The sequence below is a fragment of the Embiotoca jacksoni genome, unplaced genomic scaffold (genome assembly GCF_022577435.1).
Source record: "Embiotoca jacksoni isolate LCO1_2020_lvr unplaced genomic scaffold, fEmbJac1.0.p SCAF_7, whole genome shotgun sequence".
NCBI lineage: Eukaryota > Metazoa > Chordata > Actinopteri > Embiotocidae > Embiotoca > Embiotoca jacksoni.
The window spans coordinates 10,487,909-10,511,846 of record NW_027185425.1 but is presented as its reverse complement, the minus strand read 5'-3'; the positions used below and the strand labels follow the sequence as shown (position 1 = coordinate 10,511,846).

Genomic DNA, 23,938 nt, shown 5'->3' with positions numbered 1-23,938 from the left:
AGCCTCCCTGATGGGTGGACCAATCAGTGACCTGTGGGAGTGGCTAGGATGACGCTGAAGTCATGCCATTGTTTCCAACAATGACAGCTGTGGAAGGGTTTTGGTGCAGAACATTCTCCACATGGTGGCGGAAACCATCTCCAACGGAGCGTGGCCAGACCCATATATTCACGCAGTGTATTTGAATCTGGTATTCCCCGGCTAACGTTGCACAAAGCAGAAATGGGTATCTCTTAAGGATGGGCAAGCAAAAATACTATTCGAAATTTTCTTGAAACTGTTCGATATTAATCGACTGTGACAGCTAATCCCCCAACAAGACGCCATTTTACCTGCAAAACTCTGAGTCTGCTACCAACGCATTCATCTCCTCATTTTGTTTAATGGCGGCTGGCAGACAGCTTTTAGGTTTATTACTGCCACCTTCTGAAGGCAGTAACGCATTACAACCACGTGCCAAACAGGACATATAAGAAAGAACGACGGTCCCGTATACCAATGATATTTTTTACATTATATAACTACTATTCAAAAATCATGTCCCATTGCTGTCAAGATATTTATGAGACGGCAAAGTCCAGTAGCAAGCTAGCTCACCGCTGAAATAATGTACGATTTTGCGACCACATTTTAAGGGATTTAGTTAACAGCATCCAGATTTAATTTGTTAAATAATTAGTGTTAGCATGTGTTTAGCTTGTCATCGTCAGTAGCTCATCAACTCCCCTTTCAGGTAGTCACTCCTTCACCTGTCATTAAGTATGTGGTATTTTGTGAAGACGAGCAGATGGATTTTATTGTGCCTCTTCTCGGTGTTACTGGGCCGTTCGGGTGCTTCTTCCCTGCAGAGACTAAAGGATCAGATTCATGTCGGTGTGTGTGTGTGTGTGTGTGTGTGTGCGCGCGCGCGCGTACGTGTGTGTGTGTGCGTACGTGTACGTGTGTGTCTTTTTCCCCTCCCTGTGTGTCTCTGTTCCTTCTCTATGTTTTGTTCCTCAGCAGTGTACAAAGTGGATGGCCTGTGTGAATGGAGGGGAGGGCTGACAGTGCAGAGAAGGTTGATTGATGGCTTATTGTGCAACCAGACTCAGCTAGACCAAACTGGTTAGGCGGTGACCCTCTATTGGCCCTGTGCCCTCTCAGTTTCTTCTTTCCTTGAATTCTAGCTTTCTTTTTCTCTCCCTGTATCCCACTATCTACCTCTGTCACAGACTCCCGCTCCGACGCACACCGTGCATAAATAAACACGTACGTGCAGGCTGTACACGCACTGTACACACACTTCCTCTTCGTGTTTCTCCTCCGACTCCCCTCGTCTTCTTGGTTGCACTAAAGTCATCAGTGTTGCCATCATTCTTCGTCCGCTGTTTCCTTTCTTCCTTCCTCGGCCCAGTTTGTTTGTCAGTGCTCCTTCAGGACAGGTTTTGTCCCGTGAGTCATTTCATCAGGGTTCATTTTACAGCCTTTATTCATGCATTCTCTCTACATACCAGCGGCCACTTTGAAGAAAACAAATCCAAATCTACTTCTTGCTTTTTACCTTCCCACTCAGCGAGCAGGTTTTTTTGTCCATATAATAACTCGTCAACAACCACGTTTGACAATTTTAGAACAAATAAAGTTTATCTAAACACGAGGCAACACTAGTCTAAACTGTGTTTCATCCTGGGTTTTTTTTTTCACAGCAATGATTTTCTGCCTCTGTTCTCCACACAACCATAGTGATTTATGGTAATTATCCATCTTTGGGGTCATCCATCAACTGGTTGTTGCTAGGCGATGGGAGCAGATGTTGTTTAGTCGGGGGAAGCTCCACTGTCAGGGGCAATGCAGGTGAATTCAAAAGACGGCATCTATGAAGAAAAAAATAAACCGTGTTATTTTGTTTGCTTGTTAATTTTATGATTAATTTTTCTAGAATTAAACGGAGCATGTCTCTATCTACAACAGAGAATTAAGACGCGGCTGTATATGGCTGTAATCTAAACACTGCAACTTGTTCATAGCAAATAAGTTATAGATGCTGAAGATATTGACAATATTTTTTCTAAACAATTGTGTTTAATAAATTACATCTGTCTGGTATAGCCTACTTTGAATCAGTGCTTGGCATAGGTTGAGTAAATTTCCCTCACATCATTGTTAATTAGCATTAGTAATGCTTTATCTGTACTTTGCCTGAAAACAAACCAGATGGTTTGAAATGTCTGTGCAGCACCAAAGCAGTGTTGTATTGTGTGTGTGTGTGTGTGTGTGTGTGTGTGTGTGTGTGTGTGTGTGTGTGTGTGTGTGTGTGTGTGTGTGTGTGGTGGGGGGGGGGGTGGTTTGGCAGAAAAGTTGAGCAGAAAGGGCTGGAATCTGTGGTGCCGATGATCTAATGGCTGATGTTTCATCTCAGAACAAGCAGGCACTGACAGTTCAGGGAAAAGGTGATTTATAGACCGCAGTCACTGTCATGGCGTGTCAAAACTGGCTCACAGGATATCTGAACACACACACAGGCACAAAATGAAAGAAAGATTAGAACAGAAGAACATTTTCAGAGCAATTCAAGAAAGAACTGGAAATGCAGTTCTCCAGATTTGTTATTTTCCTCAATGATCTGTTCTGTCTCGTGGTCTTTCTCTGTTTTTGTCATTGTCAAAAGAATGAAGGTAAGCCAGAGGTGAAATGCAGTGTCAAGATGACCCATTTAAAAAGGCTTTTAGCATAATAGGAGTTATTATAATTTTAAACTACTTGGAACATGCAGTATTGTGCAAAAGCTTTAGTTGTTAAATTATATCCATCACATAATATCATCTGGGAGGTGATCAGTCGCAGAAATACAGCCAGACTCCTAAAGAACTATCTTAATTTCAAGAAGAACAAGGAGTCCTGCAACAAACAAACAGATGGTGTGTCCTGATCTAAACATCGTAGTGTCAGTCCTGGATTACAGAAGAGAGTGAAGACACTGAGTCATTTGCAGAAGAACTGTGGATGCTTGGGCCAACCCACCTGCCAAGTGGCCATAAAACCTCAAAAAGCCCCCTCAGGTTTACCTCAGAGAGAATCGGTGCTGTTCTTAAGGTGGTCAAACCAAAAACTGATTTTATTTCGATTTATTTTCTGCTCTTTGTGCTAAAAGTATTCACGGCCCTACTTTTTAAAGCATCTTTTATAAGCCGGTACTGTCCGTTAAGGCCGAGGCAGGACAGTGAAAAATGTAATTTAAATCATTTCATATAGCTGTCGTAGACTGCTGTGTTTGATCAAAGTAAGGAACAACAGTTTCCTGCTCGTGTAGCGACCAGCATGAAAAGCAGACTAAACTGGCTGTTTTGTTATCCCCCAACCGGAAGAGCTGTGGAAGCTGAGAAGGTGGATTTGTACAACACGAGCTATTAGAAGCCCCGGAGCTATTGTGCCATATGGCGGACTATTCTATGTGGGTTAGGGGAGGGTGGAACTGGGAGGGTGCTGTTCGGTAAGCTTTCACATGTCTGGTCAAGAAAACTGTGGGTTAAATTATAGCTAATACATTGTGTCCGAGGCAGTATTTACCAATGTAGCTTTGTAATGAATCACAAGCTGGCAAGAATCTTGCAGGTCTCGAAAGATGTAATTGATCTAAAGAGTTCACCAAGCATACACAGTTTAGTTAATCATTTGGATAGCAATGTTAAGTTTAAAATAATTTTGACCGTGTCACCTTTGTGCAGACAACTACCAAGTGAGTTGACAACCACCACCTCTGCTGAGAAGAATCTGTTGTTGGCTGCCAGTGTGCCCCAGTGTGCATCGTCCACAGAGTAGTCCAAAGAGAGTGTCAGGTCCTATGAAACCTCAGCGTCGACTCTCCCAGACGGAGGAAAAAAAGAGCAGGAATGAACAGGACGGGGGCGAGCAAAGAGACAGAGATTGCCTGACATACTAAGCATTACCATAATTGGCTTTTCTACATGATAGGACAGAGGAAATAATAATGTCATTTTATTTACAGCCTTCTCTCTGCCGAAACACACACACACTCATGCACGCCGCACAGGTCAATGACACACACTGATCAGGCCTGTCCAAAGCCATCAGAGGTGAGTGGCAGGGAATGGAGGGGCCGGTGACAAAGCGAAACGGGAGAGAGAAATAAGACTGCCACGCCAGAGCTCCCATTTTGAAGGGCCGCTAAACGTTGTGAGGGAGCCGCGCCGGCCGCCCTGCTACGGATGCAGCGCTCCGCCATGTAGGGTAAATCAGCGGGGTGAAAGCTGGCGGAATTGGACATTAGCACTGCAAATGAGAGCCGGGATTGCCCTCTTCTCTGAGACAACATGAATAAATGAAGAAGGTTTAAAGGGGAGATTGTGTGTGTGTGTTGTGTGTATATGTAAGAAAGACAGAGGTAGGGAAGAAGAGGTGTGTTGATCGTGCCGGTGCCATGTTCAGGTTGTCCCAGCCTGCCTCGGGTTATCTCTCCCAAGCAGTCGGGATGTCTGACAACAGGCAGTGAAAAGTCCTTTTTCCTATAAATTTAATCTGAAAATTATTTAAATATCAAGATTTCAAAGGGGTTTTTTCACTGTTTTACACCCTGAGCCACAGTTGTACTGCTCATGTGTGAGTCTGGGTGAAATATCAGAATTTTGCTACCGTTACCAAAACTATACATCAGTTATGTTCAGTCATATTTGTTAACGTTTGTGTCAAATGTGTATAAAAGAAAAGTGTTGTGAGTGTGTTTGCTTGTGTGGACCTCACACAGCTTCCTGCTTTTGGGGAGGAATGCAGTTTGGGGGATTGTATGTTTGTGTGCGTGAGTGTGTGTGCGTGTGCGCGTGTGTGTGTGTGTGTGTGTGTGTGAGAAGGGGGGGGGATGTCCTACTGTGGTGTCACCTGTCTGTAGCAGGAAATCCTGGACTTTGGGCACAACAATAGTGACAGGCTCCTCTCCAGACGCAGATGGCTTCGCTTTCCCCCCACTAGCCACATTGCATCTCTGCTTGCACCTGACTCGCTGTGACACTTGAGACACACACACAAAAAAAACACACACACGCAATTGATCAGCCACACCTAACTTGCACACACATGGCTGGACTGTAACTGATTTTGTTCTCCTCATATCTCATACTTTGGCGTTCGACTTGTTTCCCTGTCATTTTTTTTCTGTCTGATATGCGAGCGCACACACACTCGCGCGCACACACACACACACACACACACACACACATACACATACACCTCTTGTTCGCTGGCCTAAACACATCTTTTTTCCTCTCTTTTCAAAACTTCCCCTCTTTTCCCTATCCTCCCTGACAGCACAAAGTGGGCTTACGTTTTTGACTGACAACCACAACAGACACTTTTCCCCCCCTTCCTCCCCCGTTTTAATCCCCTCCCTATCCCTCCCGCCCTCCCTCTCCTTTTCCTCTTTTGTTCTGAGTGACGCTCGAAAGCCGCCGTGTCAGCATCTTTTCCATCTCTGATTGCCTTATTAGCCGGCGGTGGCACCCGCAGCTTTTCTGACACAGATGGTGAAGGAGGAGGCTCGAGCAGGGAGGGGGGGGGGTGGCTGACTTGTGTTTGTTGTTGTTACTTTCCCCTCCCACCTCTTCTCAGGCTTGTTTGTGTGGACACTGACACCTCGGGCTGACACTGACACACTCCTGACACTGATGCCTGTCAAGGCAACATACGGAGGATGGCAGCAAAAGAGTAGAATTTAGTGTTGGTGTGCTGCCCTTGCGTGAATGTGTATCTGTTTGTACTGCTGTCAGGTTTCTCTCACTTTGTCAGCGAGGCTGTTTTGTCTTCGACTACTCTCGCCACATTGACTTTGAATAGGTTCAGTTTTGGATTTATTTCAATGCAGCGATCTGCATCTTGATAGGGGGGGGATGAGACGGGTTTACAGCTGCTTTGGCGAAAGGTTAAAATTTCCTAATTTAGTGACGAGCACAAGAAATGATTTCACTAATGTCTGTGAATAATTAGGAGCATGCAGTTGAGTCAAAAACTAGCACAGGGACAGTAATTAACCAGAGGAAGGATGCATGTTGATCATCTACATTTTCCCACTCACACGCTTTGACACACATACACAAAGCAGCTGCAGGACCTCCAGCTTTTCCCAGGCAGCAGAAACTGGCACCTCACAAACATCAGGTATTATGTCCATTCCGATTATGGGATAGAGAGCTACATGCTGTTTGAAGCTGACAGCACATCTGCCTCCTCACTGGAGACTGATTCTGGCACCTCAGACAAGCATCTTATGAGGGATGGATTGGGGAAGCTCCCTTAGCATATTTAACCCTCAATTTTTTTTTTCCCCTTTCCCTGCCTCTGTGTAATGTTTCCCTCTAAATCTGCTTCCACAAACCTCTCTTATCTTTCTACCATTGTATTTCTTAATCTTTGACAACTGTAATTGAAAGTACATTTATATTTTTATATATTTTTGTGGAATTTGTGGGCAGTTACATGGGGAGAGAGAGAGAGAGAGAGAGAGAGAAAGCAGCCATTTTCCGTGGATACTATAAATTTCTCTGTCTTCTTTTAAAATGGCACACTTGACGCTGTGAGTACTCAGGGACCACAGGCAGTAACAACATGGCTTGTCGTGTCCACTGGCCGATTCCTAGCACCACGCTGTGAGGACTTCCACAGCCGATGCCAAGTTGACTCCAGCCAACCGTGGCTTGGCAGGGCTGATGCAGCTGGCATTTTCCTCCACTATCTCTTACTTGTGAATCCATAGTATGTGTGGCATGTTGGAAGAGTGGTGCAAATCAAAGTCAAGAAGAGATCTATGGTTGCTATACGGCAGCAAAATAGACAATGAAATGCTGTTTGAAAGCTGAATGGCTGTAGGCTGTTCTGGCATCTCAATTTGCTGACAAGAAACCGGGGTTTTACATTTAATGAGTAAACTGCAACGCTTGCACATTTTGCACGAAAATTCCTTTAATTTTTTATTATCTTAGAATATTTTGAGAAAATATCAAAGTGAGTCTTAAACAAATTGTTGGTTGGTTAGATAGTTTATCTGTTTTCCTTTCATTCTTGAGAGAAAAACACATCTTTATTTCTGTTGTGAAGTAATACATGACATCTATTACGTCTCATCTACTCTGAGGATCTATTCTCTGCATGATTTGAAATTTTGCTCGTTGTTTGTTTCACACCAAGTGGAAACGTTCCCTGACTCGTCTCTGCTCTTTACCCTCGCTGAGTTGTAGTGTTCAATAGCTCCATTAGGCAGTGCAGTGAGCAGGCCTATCTGTCATTGTCAAGACATGGATGTTTGCCCCTTTATTATTGCGAACCTTCGTTATTTGCTGTGACTATTGACAAAAATCTATTTGGGATTGTTGCACCCACCACGTACATATAGCGAGAGTGATACGTGAATTCTAGTGTGTCAAGTGCATTCAAATACGAAAACAATTGTATCTAAAGTCACTTTTCCCTTCTGTTTTGTTTTCTAGCTTATGGACCCGAAGATGAATTCAAAGTGGGCAAGAGTGATGAAGAGGAGCCTCTGCAGGATGACGGCCTTTCCCTGGATGGTCAAGATGCAGACTATCTTTTCAATGAGGATGAGGACGCAAGAGAACGTTTTAGCTGCCAAAACTCTCCTCTCAGCAATGGCACTAACCCAGACGCTGGGTACGCGTCTCCCCTCAGCACCACCAGCGACCAACTGGTGGACCTTAAGACCACTTCCTCCTTCGGTGATCAGGACAGGGTAGAGGAGAAGCTGGGGGACAGCACCGAGACCATCAATGGCCTCTTGCTACAAGACAGTCTGGCGAAAATGAAAGCCGTCTATGCAAACCTGATCTCGGATGCCTCCTGGTCCAGCATTGCTCTGGACATGCTTAAAAGTAAACAAGAGAACAATTTCGCAGCTAGCAACGGCAGTGGGAGCAATCACAAAGGGAGCAATGGGATCTTGAACAGTCACAGCCCAGGCCACATCCAACTGAAGAACAGATGTAGCAGTAACAGCACCTCAGCCACTACGCATATTACCACCAGCAGTACCACTGCAAGAACAGTGTCGAGCAACAGTGGCATCAATGTAAGCTCCGGCAGCACAGGAGGATTAGCCTATGATTGGCATCAGGCAGCTTTGGCTAAAACCTTGCAGCATACTCCGTACCAACTCCTTCCTGAGCCTAGCCTTTTCAGCACCGTGCAGCTTTACAGGCAAAACAATAAGCTCTATGGCCCAGTGTTTACTGGAGCCAGCAAGTTTAGGTGTAAGGACTGTAGTGGAGCCTACGACACTTTGGTTGGCCTTACTGTGCATATGAACGAGACGGGCCACTATCGCGATGACAACAAGGACACAGAAGACGACCGAAGCAAGAAATGGTCCAAACCACGCAAGCGCTCTCTGCTGGAGATGGAGGGCAAAGAAGACGCCCAGAAAGTTCTTAAATGCATGTACTGTGGCCACTCTTTTGAATCCTTGCAAGACCTTAGTGTTCACATGATCAAAACAAAACACTATCAGAAAGTGCCTCTAAAAGAACCGATGCCAGCGCTCACCTCTAAGCTGGTACCCCCAACCAAAAAACGAGCATTTCAAGACTTGATGTCTCCGAGCTCACCAGAGTCTGTCTCGTCTGGCATTCTCCTAGGAGAGTCTCCCAAAGACCAAAAAGTGGCCAATCCCTACGTCACTCCTAACAATCGATATGGTTACCAAAATGGTGCCAGTTATACCTGGCAGTTTGAGGCACGGAAGGCACAAATTCTCAAATGTATGGAGTGCGGCAGTTCGCATGACACCTTGCAACAACTAACAGCCCACATGATGGTCACAGGACACTTTCTTAAAGTCACAAATTCAGCCTCTAAAAAGGGTAAGCAGTTGGTTTTTGACCCTGTAATTGAAGAGAAAATTCAGTCAATTCCTCTGCCTCCCACTACGACACGACTCCCAGCGCCCAATGATAAGTCGCAGCCTGACTCCCCATTACAGCCCTCCTGCCCTGAGGACAAACATGAGGAAAAGAAAGAAGAAGAGACAGAGGAGGAAAAATTTGAATTTATTGAACCAGAGAGAAAAATAAAAGAGGAGAAAGAGGACCCTCCTGAAAAGGCTGATAAACCTGGAAAGGCCAGATCTTACCAGTATCTTACAGAAGAAGACTTGGAAGAGACACCTAAAGGTGGCCTGGACATCCTCAAGTCTTTAGAGAACACAGTTTCAAGTGCAATCAACAAGGCCCAAACGGGGACGCCAACCTGGGGTGGATACCCCAGCATTCATGCAGCCTATCAGCTCCATGGAGCTTTGAGGTCTACCTTGCCCTCGTGTGCGCAGGTTCAACCTTTGTTCAGCAGCACCAGTTTGAAGGTGATGTCCTCTGATTTAGGCTCCTTGATCCATTCGCCAAATAGCCCCTCTCCACCGCTAAGTCACAAGAGCAACGTGCTGGCCATGGAGGAGCTCGTGGAAAAAGTGACCGGAAAAAGTTCAGTGAAGAAGGAAAAAGAGGAAAAGCCAGTCGAGAATAAGTGTCGCTCTGCAAAGTCTCCATTGCCAAAGCCGAAGGACAAACGGGCTTCGCCCAATCCAGAAAAGCTCCCGAAGGCAGCGAAAAGCTCTCCAGCGCAGGATCACAACAGGTCAAGAGGCAAAGAAGGAAAGCAAACGGAGAGTAAAATAGATATACAGATAAAAAGTGAAGTTGATTCACCAAATAAGCCTGTCAGCAATGGTTGCAATAACCTGAGCATCATCACTGATCACTCCCCCGAACAGCCACTTGTCAACCCTCTCAGTGCTTTGCAGTCTATCATGAACAGCCACTTGGGGAAAGCTGCAAAAGTCTCCACCCCCCTCTTAGACCCGTTTGCGATGCTTTATAAGATCAGCAACTCTGCTCAGATTAAGCAAGCGGAGCCCGGGAGTCAGTACCACAAAGATGACGACGATGACGACGACGACGATGACGACGACGACGATCAGCCCATGGACTTGACAAAATCCAAAAACACCAACGGAAGTGCAGCTAAGGGCAGTTCTACTGCTCCAAACAATGGGAACAGCAGCAAACCGGCTTTCAAAGGTTTCTCTCAGTCGTCGTCTCCGCCTCTCCGAGAGAATGCTCTGATGGATATTTCAGACATGGTGAAAAATCTGACCGGCCGTTTGACACCAAAGTCTACAACCCCCTCTTCCATCTCCGAAAAGTCCGATATCGACGGCTGCACTTTTGAGGACGGCATGGAGGAGCTGTCTCCCATCCAAAGACGGAAAGGCCGACAGTCCAACTGGAATCCCCAGCACCTCCTGATCCTGCAGGCCCAGTTTGTGTCCAGCCTTCGAGAGACTCCGGACGGAAAGTTTGTAGTTAGTGACTTGGGACCCCAGGAACGGGTCCACATCTGTAAATTCACTGGTCTCTCCATGACTACTATCTCACATTGGCTGGCCAATGTAAAATACCAGTTAAAGCGGACAGGGGGCACAAAGTTCCTCAAAAATATCGACTCTGGCCAACCTTTGTTTTTGTGCAGTGACTGTGCTTCCCAGTTCAGGACTCCCTTGTCCTACATTCACCATTTGGAGTCCCACCTCGGGTTTACCCTGAAGGACCTCTCGAAGCTTTCCATAGACTTACTGGAGCAGCAGGCGGTCAGCAGGATAGAGGACAAGACTTCTGGACTTCCAGAAGAACAGACCGGCTCGATATATCAGTGCAAACTGTGCAATCGGACATTTGCGAGCAAACACGCAATCAAATTGCACCTTTGCAAAACACACGGAAAGGCGCCGGAGGACCATCTCATCTTTGTGAAAGAGCTGGAGAAGTTTGATAAACAATGAAGTCAGATGAAGCTGATAGCATGACAGATTACTGTTGCACTATAACTCAAAGCCACAATCTGTCATAACAGATAGTGCCACAACTGTACGAAGCCTTGTTACGACACGTGAAAGCACGGGAGCTTTAATACCACATACTGCAATTATTCAGTTGACCATAAACGGCAGCAGCTTGCACTGCAGAGGCTCTGAGCTACATTGTAAAAGTTGAATTTTTTTGGGGGGGAACAAAATTGTACCAAATTGGTGCAGCAGCCATGGCACTATAATAGTCATTGACTGATTGTTGCTTTTCTAATGCACTGCATCTTATCTGAGCCTTTAGGAATAGTCCATCTGTTGTTTCAAAACTGGACCATGCTCTTATTTTGATCACTGTTTTTGACTAATTTTTTTAAAAGCTAAATATATTTCAACACAACTTGCATATTATTTATGAGAACAGTTTGTGCATGTTTTTATGTAAAGCAGTGAGTATATGTCTAATGAAATTTCAACGATGACGACAAAACTGATATCCCTGTTTAACAAATTTGCGGATACAGCTGTTTATATAGGTATATGGTGAAAGACGGCGTTCTAAAATATTAAGGTGATTTCGGCACTTTAAGTAAGTGTAAACTGATGAAGAACTGTACGAGTGAAAAGGACAACACATGACTCTTGAGTTTCAATTCCCTTGTTCAGCATTTTTGGGACTAACTATAATATTGTTTTCTATTTTGCCATTAAATCACAGAAATTGTTACAAAATGTTTAGGATCTTTGTTTCTCTAGTCAAATATAATTTCCTGGTTGTTTCAACATGTACAGTATTTGCGTTAGTTGGCTACCAATTTATTATTGTGAAGCTACAGTTGTAAAGTTAATGAAGTTTATTGAATAATCAGCAAGTATGTATACATGTATGTCAGCATATCTTGCTCTTTACAGTTCAGCATCATTTGTACTGTGTGCATTTTTACAATGTTATTTTCTAGACGAATATGGGAGGGGGGCGGGGGGGAATGTATAAATCTACAGAATATTGTCGGACCGCGATGTCCTTTTTTTCAGTGAAAAGTAGGTCCCTCGATGTGGTTTACATAAAATGACAGAACTTACTGGCATCTGCTCTGTCGCCCGGGACTGTACATGACATTGAAAAAAAAAAAAAAAAAAAAATACATTCTTCAATGACCAACCTCCAAGTTTTATCATCAACCAAGTTATTCAGAATGGCATTCTTTTATCCTCGGTTGTAAAATAAACTTCCATGTCCTGGATTAAACGTGGTGTCGTTTGAGTGATTTTGGGAGAGTGGCACTTTCAGACAAACCATAGAACATCATATTGCAAACACTGCAGTATTCCATCGCTGGTTTGTCTTCTTTTTGCTTCCTTTTACATTTTTAGGACGCGTGTAAAGAGCTCCGTCCTTCCAGAGGTGTTGAGGGGCCCAAGGGTTTTTTTTTGTTGTTTTTTTTTTAGTGTTGAGTCTTAAAGAGGAACACGAGTGCGACTTTCACCCCCCCCTCCCATTTTTCACGCGGGACACGCCGTTGCACAGAGACACCTCCTTGGTGACGGTGACATCGAATTATTTCGGTTTTTGTTCTCAAAGGTTGGTTGTTGTTTTTTGTTGTTTTTTTTGCACCATTTCCAAGTCCCACTGAGGGAGTAGCTACCTTCCCGCCGTGAGCCCCAGCTCCTAATCTCTGACCAGCTGCTTTGAGACCTGGAATCTGTCTGAAACGGTCTCCACCGCAACGCGTTTCAGGGGATCCTCTTTCGGCTAATCGCCGCAGATCCAATATTTCTGAGTCACGCGGCGGTAAGCCCAGCCCTCGGGTGCCAGGCAGAGCTCGAGTGCCTCGGGTGAGGGTGCTAGCAGGTTTGTCCAGACTGGACTCCCTCGCTGCTCTAAGGGACAGAGGGAGGCTGTACGGGGGAGGGAGGGGGGAAGCGGAGTGCACGGTCTCAGTCCACTGCTGCGCCTCTTGAATCAAAGCTGAGGAGGGAAGTGAGCCGGCTCGGTGCTGAAAAGAGAGATCCAAGTCGCTCAGCTGACAGACGGTTAACAAACATGACCAGCTGGCTGAGGCGTTATCGTCCACTGCCTGTGATCGTCGACGTAACTTCTGGGTCTGAAAAATGAGGGCAGTGCAGAAGTGCCCTCAACTGCAACACTACAAAAAGGGTCGTGAGGGGTTTGGCTCCAAAAAGTCAATACAGTCATCATTTCGCGAAAGTCTGAAAATAATCCCACCGTTAATGAGATATCGGGCCTCAAGAAGTGCAATTTTAAGGCTGTGTCTGTTTGATTGACGGGCCTTTTTGTGCAGTCAGGTTTCCGCTACGGGGGGGGGGCGGGACGCAGCGCCCTCGGATTTCCCAATCCGATCGAGTCGGAGCCACCGCTCGTCCAAATATGGTCACTCCTGGCTCCCAGATAGCAAGACGGCGACGGCCGAAATCCAAACTCAAGACTTCAGAACGGCAGGTCACAAACTAATGGGTGACGTCGCTCGGGTATCACACACGAGCACGGGCAATTTAAAACCTTACGGGTTTAGGTTCTCGACAAATCTTCCAAAAGTATTCTACAGTTACCTTCCCGAGTAATCCAGAAGACCGATAACTTTACAGTTACATGTCCTGGTATGCGTAAATCATGCCACGTTCTTCATCATTTAACTAACATCACCTATAATTACACCATATTTTAAACATCCATGGCTCATAACTTACCAACACACTAACAGAGGTCGTCTGCTGGACAGTTAGTTGTCTAGAAACAGTGACTTCCAACAACAACAACAACAACTGCTGGAGGCAGATTTTGTCAGGTTTGCTAAGAGCCAGACCAGCTGTCCCCTTTTTTTCATTAAATGCTAAACCAAGCAAACCGGCCTCACCAAGCTAAACATCGAATACACCATGACGATATCTATCAAAATGCCAAACTGTTCCTTTAGTACATCTTCATAGAAGGTTTTAATCTTCACGTAGAGTCGATCCGGTTATAGTTTTTTCCCCAGCTGCTGCTACGAGAGGAAACCAGCTGCAAAGTTTGCGGTCAGACATTTCTTCCCGCATCAGTGAACACATAGAATATTCTTTTCTTTTTTTTTAGTTTTGTATTTGTCGGCGTAGCAGTATGCGTCAGTGTATCACAACAATGCAGTTTAATAGTTTGACTTGGCTTTTAAGGTGACGGTCAAACGACTGCAGCAAACCGCCGCTGAATTAAAACTCGCAGCCTCGCGAACAAGACTGAACAACTTTTTCACATTTCCTTTGCTCCGCGACACTTCAATATTATGACACTTTTTTTTTTTGTACAGAATTAAATGAATGCGAGTTTTTTTTTGTTTGTTTTTTTTTCAATTCAGAGCCCCAAATCAGTAAATGTGTATTTCAAACGGCGACATAATCCCTTTCAGGGAAAAAAAAAAAAAAAAAAGTGAATAAAACATTGTTATAAGAAGTCGGGATTTGACTTAATGGTTTAACATAGAGCTAAGCTTTATAGTTCAGCTAGTGAGACACCTGATAAAAAAAAAAAAAAAGAGGCCACGGCGTGTCTCCGCTGAAGGTATTTTAAGTCGACATGCTCCCACCCCACGCAGCTCTTGAACGCTACCCCGAGGCATTTCTCCCAAGAAACAATAGAGTTCCAGCGCCTTGCAGCGCGCTCTGTGTGGCAGGGAAACAGAAAGCAGCAGCAGCGAGAGATACGGAGAGAAGTCGCACACGAGGAGAGTCGCACGCGACGGCAACGCGCCGAAGTGCAACGCACGGCAAGTTTGTTTGCCGACGCGAGAAACCGGAACGGCTCGTTCAACAAACAAAAACAAACCAAAAAAAAAAAAAAAGCATCATAAACTTTATGCAGTAACTGTCCTCAACTTTCTTTCTCCTTGAAAACAATGATCTTATTTCAGAAACATCGACGGGAGATGTTTTGCGATCCGCTTTTTCGTCCACCGTCTCGACGTCTCGCGTGAAAATATGTACCGGCGTTTTGAGTTTCCCGGCGAAAGCCGGTCAAACGGGCAGAAGCTGTAATCGAGTTTTTGGTGGAATTTCGCGGAACAAAACGTGCATTTTGTGTCCTTGTTGAGCAGCCGGCCGACTTGAGAACGTCCTCAAAAAGTAAAACTCTTCCATGTGACAATGAAGTTTTGTTCAATTGTTAAGTGAATTTTAGCGGCCGTGTGAGACCACATCAGCTGTTTGAACAAATGTCCCAAAACAGTGTGTTCACGTTCAAGCGACGAAACCCTCTGGTGGCCTTAGAAATGATCGAGCAGAAGAAGAAGTGAGATGACATTTTATGGGAAGGGGAGGAGGTCGGGGTGGACGGATGAGTCGACAAAACATTGGCCTTCTGCCTGGCAGATTGCCGTTTGTTTCCTGTTTCAAACTGATGGTCGAGATTGTTTCTTTTAGTCATGTTTTGTCTTGGACCGTGTTGATAATGACAAAAGGTGTTTACTCAAGTTGCTGTGCTCTCCCTCGGCTTCCATGAAACCCTGATTTCTTTTCCATAAACCCGAGTTGTTTTGTGCCTAAAACTCATGAAACCTTGTTGATCGCATCGTCGCGACAACAAAAGGGATAATCGTTCATTTTTTTTTTAACGGTGATTTCTAGTAGCGTGTCTGTTGCATGTCCGTGGTGACCAGTGTCCTTTGGGTCGGGACAAACAACCTTCCTTCACACTAAGGTTGGAGGGTCGGCTGGCCTAGTAGCCAAGTCGATAAGCTTTGTTTATGAGGAATTAATACGTTTGTTGTAATACAACTTCATTTTGTTTTATTTTTTGTCAAAGAAAGCAATCGTTAATAGTGATCAATAGACCATTAAGGCAACTGTATGATGTAGATTATGTTTAATATAATTATGGAACAAATATTGACGGTTGTTTCAGCATTTTGTTCAACGAAGAAATGATATTACTTTGGGGCTTCAGTATCATCAGATGTCCAGTTGAATTTTTCAAATAGGATTTTATGCAATAAAAAAAAATTCAAAAGATTTTGCTTTATTGATCTTGGAGACAACAGATGCCGACATAGTCTCATTTCAAAGTCCACCTACAAGATGGCAAGTTATGGAAAGATATCCAGAGCATACCGTGAACATACCTTCAAATAAGATAATCAATAATCGAAAAAGTCCTCTCTTTTCCTTTATTACTCGGCAAATGAAAACACATAATATACCTACATAAACAGCACGGTTACATAAATGATAGTGATTTTAATCCATCCGGCTTTAGATGAGTAACTACTGTCAGGTGTCCCCTTCAGGATCTATCAGTACATTTATAGTTATGTTGTAAACATACAGCGACAACTTATACGATCTCCAAAACAAGCCGTCTTCGTCTTGTCACAACAGATACAAAAGCTCCACATACGACTTTGTCAGGCAGCCGATGTTTTGTTTGTTCTCGCATGACTCTTGTTTGCTTTAAAACAAAATAAATAAAAAAATAATAAAAAAAAAAAAAAACACAAAATAAATTGGCTCCATGTCATCACCATTATCTGGCGAACAGAGGCTCACAAGACAGCAGCGCAAATCTGAAGTTAAACAAAAAGGCTGTTTATGACAAGAGGCGTCGTGATGCAGCCTGTTATCCATTTATAATAATCAAAATGGAAACACTCGGAGTCGCAGCGAGCCGTTCTGGTGCTGAGTAGTAACATCTGTACGCCCGTGAAGTATTACATGTCAGCGAGATGCACACGGCGGCGCGGGCGAGCGCCTGAGCCCCCGTGACACGCGTATCATGTGTACCCACGCCGACAAGCGAGGATTCGGTGAATTAACCTCGTCCCCTTCCCGTCCCCTCTCTGCCGCCTTCGGGGCGACCCTCCGCTGATCACATCACTGTACGGCAACACCTCACCTTCGAGACACGTGCTCGCTACAAAGAGGAACATCTGAAAAAAAAAAAAAAAAACTCTCTCTCTCTCTCTCTTTTTCTCTCGCAGTGCCGTGACTAAACCGGAGAAGGTGCCAGTGGAGGAAGCTGGAAGCTGTTTGGAGAAACGGAGCACTTCCTGGAACTGCGTTTCTGTGTTTTTTTTTTTGGTTCACTTTAGGACTGAAAGTAAGAGCGTGGCTTTCATTTCAGAACGTGGAAGACAAATAATGTTCATAATATCGGTTATTGTGGTTTTTCCCGTTTACGTTTTTGTTCACATCTTAGATGACTATTAACAATATGTGATATTGTACTTACTAGTATACAGAGAAAAGCAAAAATATCCACAAAGTCCAACTTTTTTTTCTGCTTTCTTCAGTGACGATGCGAATTGAATTAAACTGAAACAATAATGTGACCGGATTAGTTGCACATTCTAATAAATTATCTTTATTAATGGTTAAATCTTTTTAACTGTTAATAAGAAACCAGTTTAGTTGCCAGGTTGTTGTTTTTACTTCTATGCGGTACCACTGCAGTTATAGATGTTGTTCATTAATCAATAAATAAAGCCAAATTCCACTTGTAAAATTTTTTTTTTACCCCATAAGCTAATAAAATACATAATTTGATTCTAAATCAACCTTCATCTTCCTGACAATTATTTACCGTCAGTGTTTCTTCTCCTGCTGACTGCTTCCCTCAAAATATTCTCTCGTGGTCGAGCTTGTTAAAGAATTTCCAGGTGTTATACTTTTTTATAAAGTGGTCGCTCCATCCCAGCTGATGACCCCAAACTCGAAGGTGTGAGAAGTTGCGACGTGTCGAACAGAACTGAAGCCACACGTTTCTCACGTAACAAATAAATACACCCGAGGTGTCAGACTCATTTCTGTCTGCTGCAGCCGTCCTGACAGCCAAACAACACGGCACCTTAAAAAAAAAAAATTATTATTATTTTTTATTTTTTTTTAAACATTAAGCCTCGATGCCAGATTTGAAGAGAAGCTGAAGGTTTAAAATCACCTGAGACGTCTCATCATGGACAGAGAGTTGAATCCGATTGCTTGTTGACACGTTTGTCCCCGCTGAGATCTGCAGGCAGTCAGAAGCATCTTGTAAAGTGTTGTGTACCTGTCAGGAATGAGCCTTGTTTTTGGAAGATACAGACGACATAATTCATCAGGCCGAGGAGGAGAGGCTCTTGAAGAATGGAGAAGTGACAAAGTCGATTCTTTTGAGAATAATGACGGCTGCCAGCGTTCTGAATGGATGGAGTGTCTTTTAGGATCTATCAAAGACGTTTTCCGGCGCCGCGAAGCCCACAGGTGTGATGCACCGCACCGTCAACCGCTGTGTCAAAGTATCTGAAATATTGAGACGTTTGTATACGAGTGTGTCGTTACGGGCGGGTTCTGTAATTTGACTGTTCTGTAGTTTAATTCATCGATTTAAAGGAGTGTGTTGGAGAGCGAGCGCTCGAGAGAAGATCCGCTGGACATTGCGTTTGCTTGATTTCTACTCCTTTCGTACTCAAAAGAGACGTCTGATTTCATCTTCATCACAGCAAATGCGGTGTACTTTTTATTTTTATTTTCTTATATGTAATTAAAAAATTTAATTCAGTCTGCTCCTGTGAATAAAGGGTGAATCTGTGTAAATCTGTTAACAGGACACTGCGGAGAGTGTGTGTGTGTGTGTGTGTGTGTGTGTTTAGTAACGGACTCTGCATGTTCCTATCGGACTTTAAATACGGGCTATTTAGCACCTCAGAAAAAAGTAAATAGGTTACACTCGTGGCGCTGTGGTTCCTCTCGCAAATTCCTCATTATTTTGAACTATTCCTGGTGTGTTTGCCAGGTTTGAATGTCAAATGTCGTATTTATTTCATCTTGAGCTGTGCGAGGAACCGCTGTCATGAGTTTGGGTTTAGACCCTTGGACAGTGTGACGAGTCTCATTCACATTCTGTCCAAACCTGACATCATTTGCATGAGAATAAGCCCAAACTCTGCAAACGTGACACGTCCCAGACAAGGGATCACAACTTGGCTGTCATATTAGGCCGGTAAATTCAGGTGACACGGATCCTGTGTCCTCATCTGGGCCAACCTGACAGTGGTTCATGTTCCCTGCTGTCTTTTTCTGAGGGGCTTTGTGAGGTGGGGGTGGGGGGTTGCTTTTAATCAGCATGACGAACCCTGCCACCCCCTGCGCACACACTCTCAAACGCGCGCGCGCGCGCACACACACACACACACACACACACACACACACACACACACATACGTGAGAGTGGGCATATGCTGAGGGGCAGTGGGCTGGCCGTTGTGCCATCATTAGTCCAAGCCTACACGGAAAGCTTCTGACACATGTCGAAGGAGCTCCATTCGACCTACAGAAGGCGCATCCGCATTATGCAAAGGCAGCAGTGTCTGTATGTGCAGTGCTACTGTCAGAGGCTTGAAGAAGAACTGAGGAAGGAAGTGCAGAGGCCTGGAGGGGGGGCGGGGTGGGGGGGGGGGGCAGGGAAGGGAAGGGGTGGGGGGGGGGAGAAGTTGAAAATCAATGAGAAGTGGAGAAATCTGTTTTCAGTAACGACTGCATGAGGTCAAGTTTATTTATGAATAAATACTAAACAGGTTAAGATCGTTCAGTTAAAGAACTTTTTTTTTTTTTTCTTCAACACTTGAAAACAAAAATGAACAGAAATGTAGTTTTGTTAGTTCATTTAAAACGTTCGCTTGTTTTAAATGCGATTTCACGACTCGGCTTCAGACCGAGGTCAGCAATGTTCCGACGTTGCAGCGAGAAAGGCTTCGAACATTTTTTTTTTTTTTTATGAAGACGACAGCGTTTTTTTCTTTTCACCTGCGCCTTCTGGCATTTTAATGACTCACTACGAGTTGGACCGCGTTCAAGTTAGAGACACAGCGGGGCGTGTGTGTGTCAGGACCGATCAAGTTCCGCAGCGCTGCAGCTCCGGTGTCGCGGGCTCGGACCGCCAGAAACCTCACACGGTTGTGTTTTTGTGTGGTTTCAGAGGGACGAGCCGCTGACGCGCGATCGGGTCGATGTAAAGCATACAGTCTCTCTTTAACAGAAACAACAACAAAAAAAGACCTTTTTAAATTGTAATTTTTTTTTTTTTTTTTTTTTTTTTTTTTAACACACGTTGGATCTTGACAAAAACAACTTCCTGTAACATCTTCGACGGGCTAAATATTGCTTCCGTATGATCGGAAAAACATCGGCCGAATGTGCCCCGCACTCCCCCCCCCCCCCCCCCCCCCCCCCTTGCACCGGCGCACCTCGGGCGTTGTTCCCAACTCATTCACAAACGTAAATGAATCATTTCTTCTGAAGCTGAATCAGTTTTTTTTGCAGTTTGAAAATGTCACTGCACAATACTCATGCGCTTTCCCCTCAAAACTCTTCTTTTACATAAAGTCAACTGCGTTCGGTTCTGTTCCTCCTGTTCTCTCGACTTTGCCCAAGCGAATTAGTACCTCGCCGGAAGCTCTGCTCGTTGAAACGTCGTTTTACCAGAGTGCATTTCTAAAAGAACACAACCCCTGCGTCGCCGAGGTGAGGCCTGCCTTCTGCTCCGGCAGACGCCGACAATTTCAAAGTCTTCATTTTGCCGGTGTTTAAAAAAAAAAAAAAAAAAAAAATGATTGGCTGACTTAAAGGTTAACCGCCATCCCGTCGTAAATTGCCGCGTCGCCCGCGCCCCTCTGCTCCGTCTTCAAACGAGCCTCCCGAAGACTTCCCGAGTTGTCAGGAGATGTTAATCGGAGAACCAACACTCCGCTTAATGTTCCCCGAAGCGAAGGGCGGAGTCACTCCGGTCCACGGGTGAGATCCCGCTTTCGTCGCCCACGTCGCCACGGTGATTTAGCAGCAAGGCCCCCCGCCGCTCCTCTGTCACCTGGGCAGCTTGCAATCTTTCTCTGTCACTTGCCGGGAGGGAGCGGCCGGGGTTCGGTTTTTCCAATGAAGCTGAACGCGTCGCTCTGCGGCGCACGGTCCAGTAGCTCATGAATGTGAATATACGTATAAATAGACGGGACGAGGAGGCGGATGGATGTTGGCCTGTCACTCCCGCCTCGCCTCGGCGTCTCCGCCGAGGGCAAGCCGCGCCGCCGATCCGCGGCACGACCGACTTCCTTGCGAAGTTACTCTAAGTTACCGCGTTAAAGCCACCGCCTGTATCGCCGTTTTTACTTTCCAGACCCAAATTAAGTCGCCATCGTTGGCATTCGTTTGACGTCTCTTTAATTGGCGGTCGCCCGACCGTCGTGATCGCGGCAGGGAGCGAGAGCGACGGGGAAACGACGGGAGGGCGGCGCGGGGAGCGGCGAGACGGCGACGAGCGTGGGCTTTGCGCTGAGCTGCGCAAATGCGATGCGTTCGTTTGGACGAGCGAAGCGCGCCCGAACGGCCGGTTTACGCAAAGAGGGGCCCCCCCGCCCGCGTCGGGCAACAACGGGGGACACGGTCGGTCGGGTTTTAAATGAGATTGGCTTCGGTCATTTGAAGGCAAACGACGACGACGGCGAGCGGTAACCCCACTGCACAAACTACTTGTCACTTGACTTTTTGTGCAGTCGGCTGTGTGAGAATTGTGAATATTAAGTACCTACTTTGTTAAAAAAAAAAATAAAAAAAACATGAAATGATCCGGGTGAAGCTAGAAGTTGACTAATTCTGCAAACTCAATCAATAGCATGCAGAGTGCAGAACAAACTAACGTTCTCTAAAAAAAAATAAAAAAAAAATAAAAAAAAATCTCCTGTTACTCGTGTTGAATTCTTCTACTAAAGCGGAGGCAATCCACTCGTCTCCAAACGCCTCAAACGTCTCGAGTAAAAGAGGAAGTTTATTGTGAGCCGAATCTGTTGGTGCACAATGCGAAGCTTTGACTTTCAGCATTCTTCTCGGGGAAACTACCCGTATTGCTCTTGGCATACCTGTCCGGGACACAATGTAAGCAGCAGCTCTGCTTTGTTTGTCAAGACACTCACCAAACTCAGCTCTCTCTCTCTCTCTCTCCAACTCCTGGCTTAACTCCCACACTGTCACTATCTGGCTTGCTTCTCTGCAGCCGTGGGAGTATTAACGCATGACATCTACAATGGCCTTCGCACAACACGCCGAGATTGAGTTCCTCATGCTGCCTTGCGCGCACTCTCCTTACCTTCACTGCGAGTTAAGCCAACCCCGCTTGCCGGGAAAGAGATGTGACAAAACCGGGGGGGGGGGGGGGGGGGGGGGAGTGGGAAATAAGGCAGAGCCACAGACGATCTGCCACTCAGCGACAGGCGTTTTGACAATCATAGGCTGTCATCACTTTCTGATCAGACCTGTCAGCAAGAAATGCGGCAACAAGACGGCGCTGCAGAAGGAACATCCGCATGCCTAACCTCCCCCCACACACACACACACACACACACACACACACACACTCCCCCCCCCCCCCACCCCACCCCTACACCCCCCCCACACACACCCTCCTCCCTGCACACAGATAGTCAGTTGTGTTATTTATGTACACACGCATCACACGGATACATGCAAACACATCAAATGTGTCAGAAAGTCCTACGTAGCGGTCCTAAGAATAAAACTGGTTTGGTTCTACAGTACAGAGTGAATTGGCTGCGCTCTGCTGCTGCTGCAGGATTCCCCCCCCCCCCCCAAACCCCCTCACCCCACCTCCCCACCCCCCTCCAAAAAAAAAAAAAAAAGTGGATTGTCTCACTGACAGCTGAGGGAGGAGTTGGGTTTTACGAAAATTTCAAATTTTATCACATTGAATGTGAGATTCTGGCCAACAATGGAAGTCCTATCAGTCCTTTAGGTGCATCATTCGAGCTGCAGAAACACTGAATTTAGAGTAAATCACATTTAAACACCTCAGTCGCCGGTTATATCCGTCTGCTTCCGGTCGCAGTGTTCACCGCTGAAAACCAAAGATCTGCAGCAGTTTGGTCACAAAACGGAGCTAAAAGTGAGAAAGTTCCACTCAGCAGATCCAATTATTATTCTATGTCCAAACAGAGAAAAACAAGAAGCAGAGAAATGAAATAACATCTGTCACATCGTCTGAGTCTAACTGCCAGTCAGAGGAGCCAAGCTGCCATCTGCGTGAGTGATGGAAATGGAAGGGGATCTCAAAAGCATTTTTTTATTTGAATTATTTAAAGGCAAAAAGTGGTGGGAGGACAATGTCTTCCTCTCTTCAACATTTTTAAAGAAATACGAATTGGATTTTTGTTTTCTATTGTTTCAGATCTTAAATTTTAATCCGAGTTGATTTTTATCTAACATCGCCCCACTGGTGCAGGTCGTACACGGTTAACCTACATTTTCTCTTTCAGACCCCCAGAGTTAAAATATTTTTGTGGGTTCAAAAGTACACACAGTCTAAAAGGGAAATATAACCTGGTTGTTACTTCTTTTAAACGGATTCATTACAAACTGCTCTGGGAAAAATGCAGAATCCAGACAGAGACGTGAATAAAATTCAAACTGCTCAGAGCCACGACAAACACAGGAAACAATAATTACAATACCGGATCCCTCACAGTAAAAACACACGAGTTTCCCATGTTCTTCCCAAGTGACCGCGCTCACACAGTTCATGCTTAACTGGAACTAACTTTATGTAACTTGCTGCCGCTGTCAAGCTCCGTTGTGGGGATCAATAAGAAGCATCACACTATGGTGCTCTGTTCAAACCAGTGATGACATCACGGCAGACTGTGCCGGACCGGCCTGTTCAGTCTCACGCTGTCGGCCGTCAGAGCTGCAGCTTTTGAGAGACATCAGTGAGGTTTGAGTGGCAGCTGTCAGTTTCACCCTCAGTACTTCGTGATGGCTGAAATGAAATGATTCTAAACCCTCTCAACACTTTGTCCTTATACGGCGGATTAGTTGATGAATTAAGCTTGAAGTATCACATTTTGTATTCAGAGTGCGACTTAATCTTCCCTCAGGATTTTTTTTTTATGATTGAAATGACAGATTAAACTTGGTCTTAAACTTTAACGTTACTGATCAGCTCCTCTAAGAAATCACAAAATACATACACTTACATGTGATTATGTGACTGAAGTTTTAGTGATTTGGAACAATATTTACAGTTACAACTCAAACACGAATCGCTGACTATTTTTCTTCATCCAC

General features: G+C 45.1%; 1 protein-coding gene across 2 annotated transcripts in view; it reads left to right on the top strand.

Annotated features, from left to right (window-relative positions):
* The window catches only part of tshz1 (teashirt zinc finger homeobox 1), a 30,263-nt gene extending 18,165 nt beyond the window's left edge, over positions 1-12,098 (top strand). For both annotated transcript variants that reach the window (XM_069176433.1, XM_069176435.1), the window contains one exon: positions 7,470-12,098. In XM_069176433.1, coding sequence (XP_069032534.1) covers positions 7,470-10,828 — 3,359 coding nt within the window. In that variant the 3' untranslated portion in view covers positions 10,829-12,098. The remainder of the gene's footprint in view (positions 1-7,469) is intronic.
* The last annotated feature ends 11,840 nt before the right edge of the window (positions 12,099-23,938 follow it).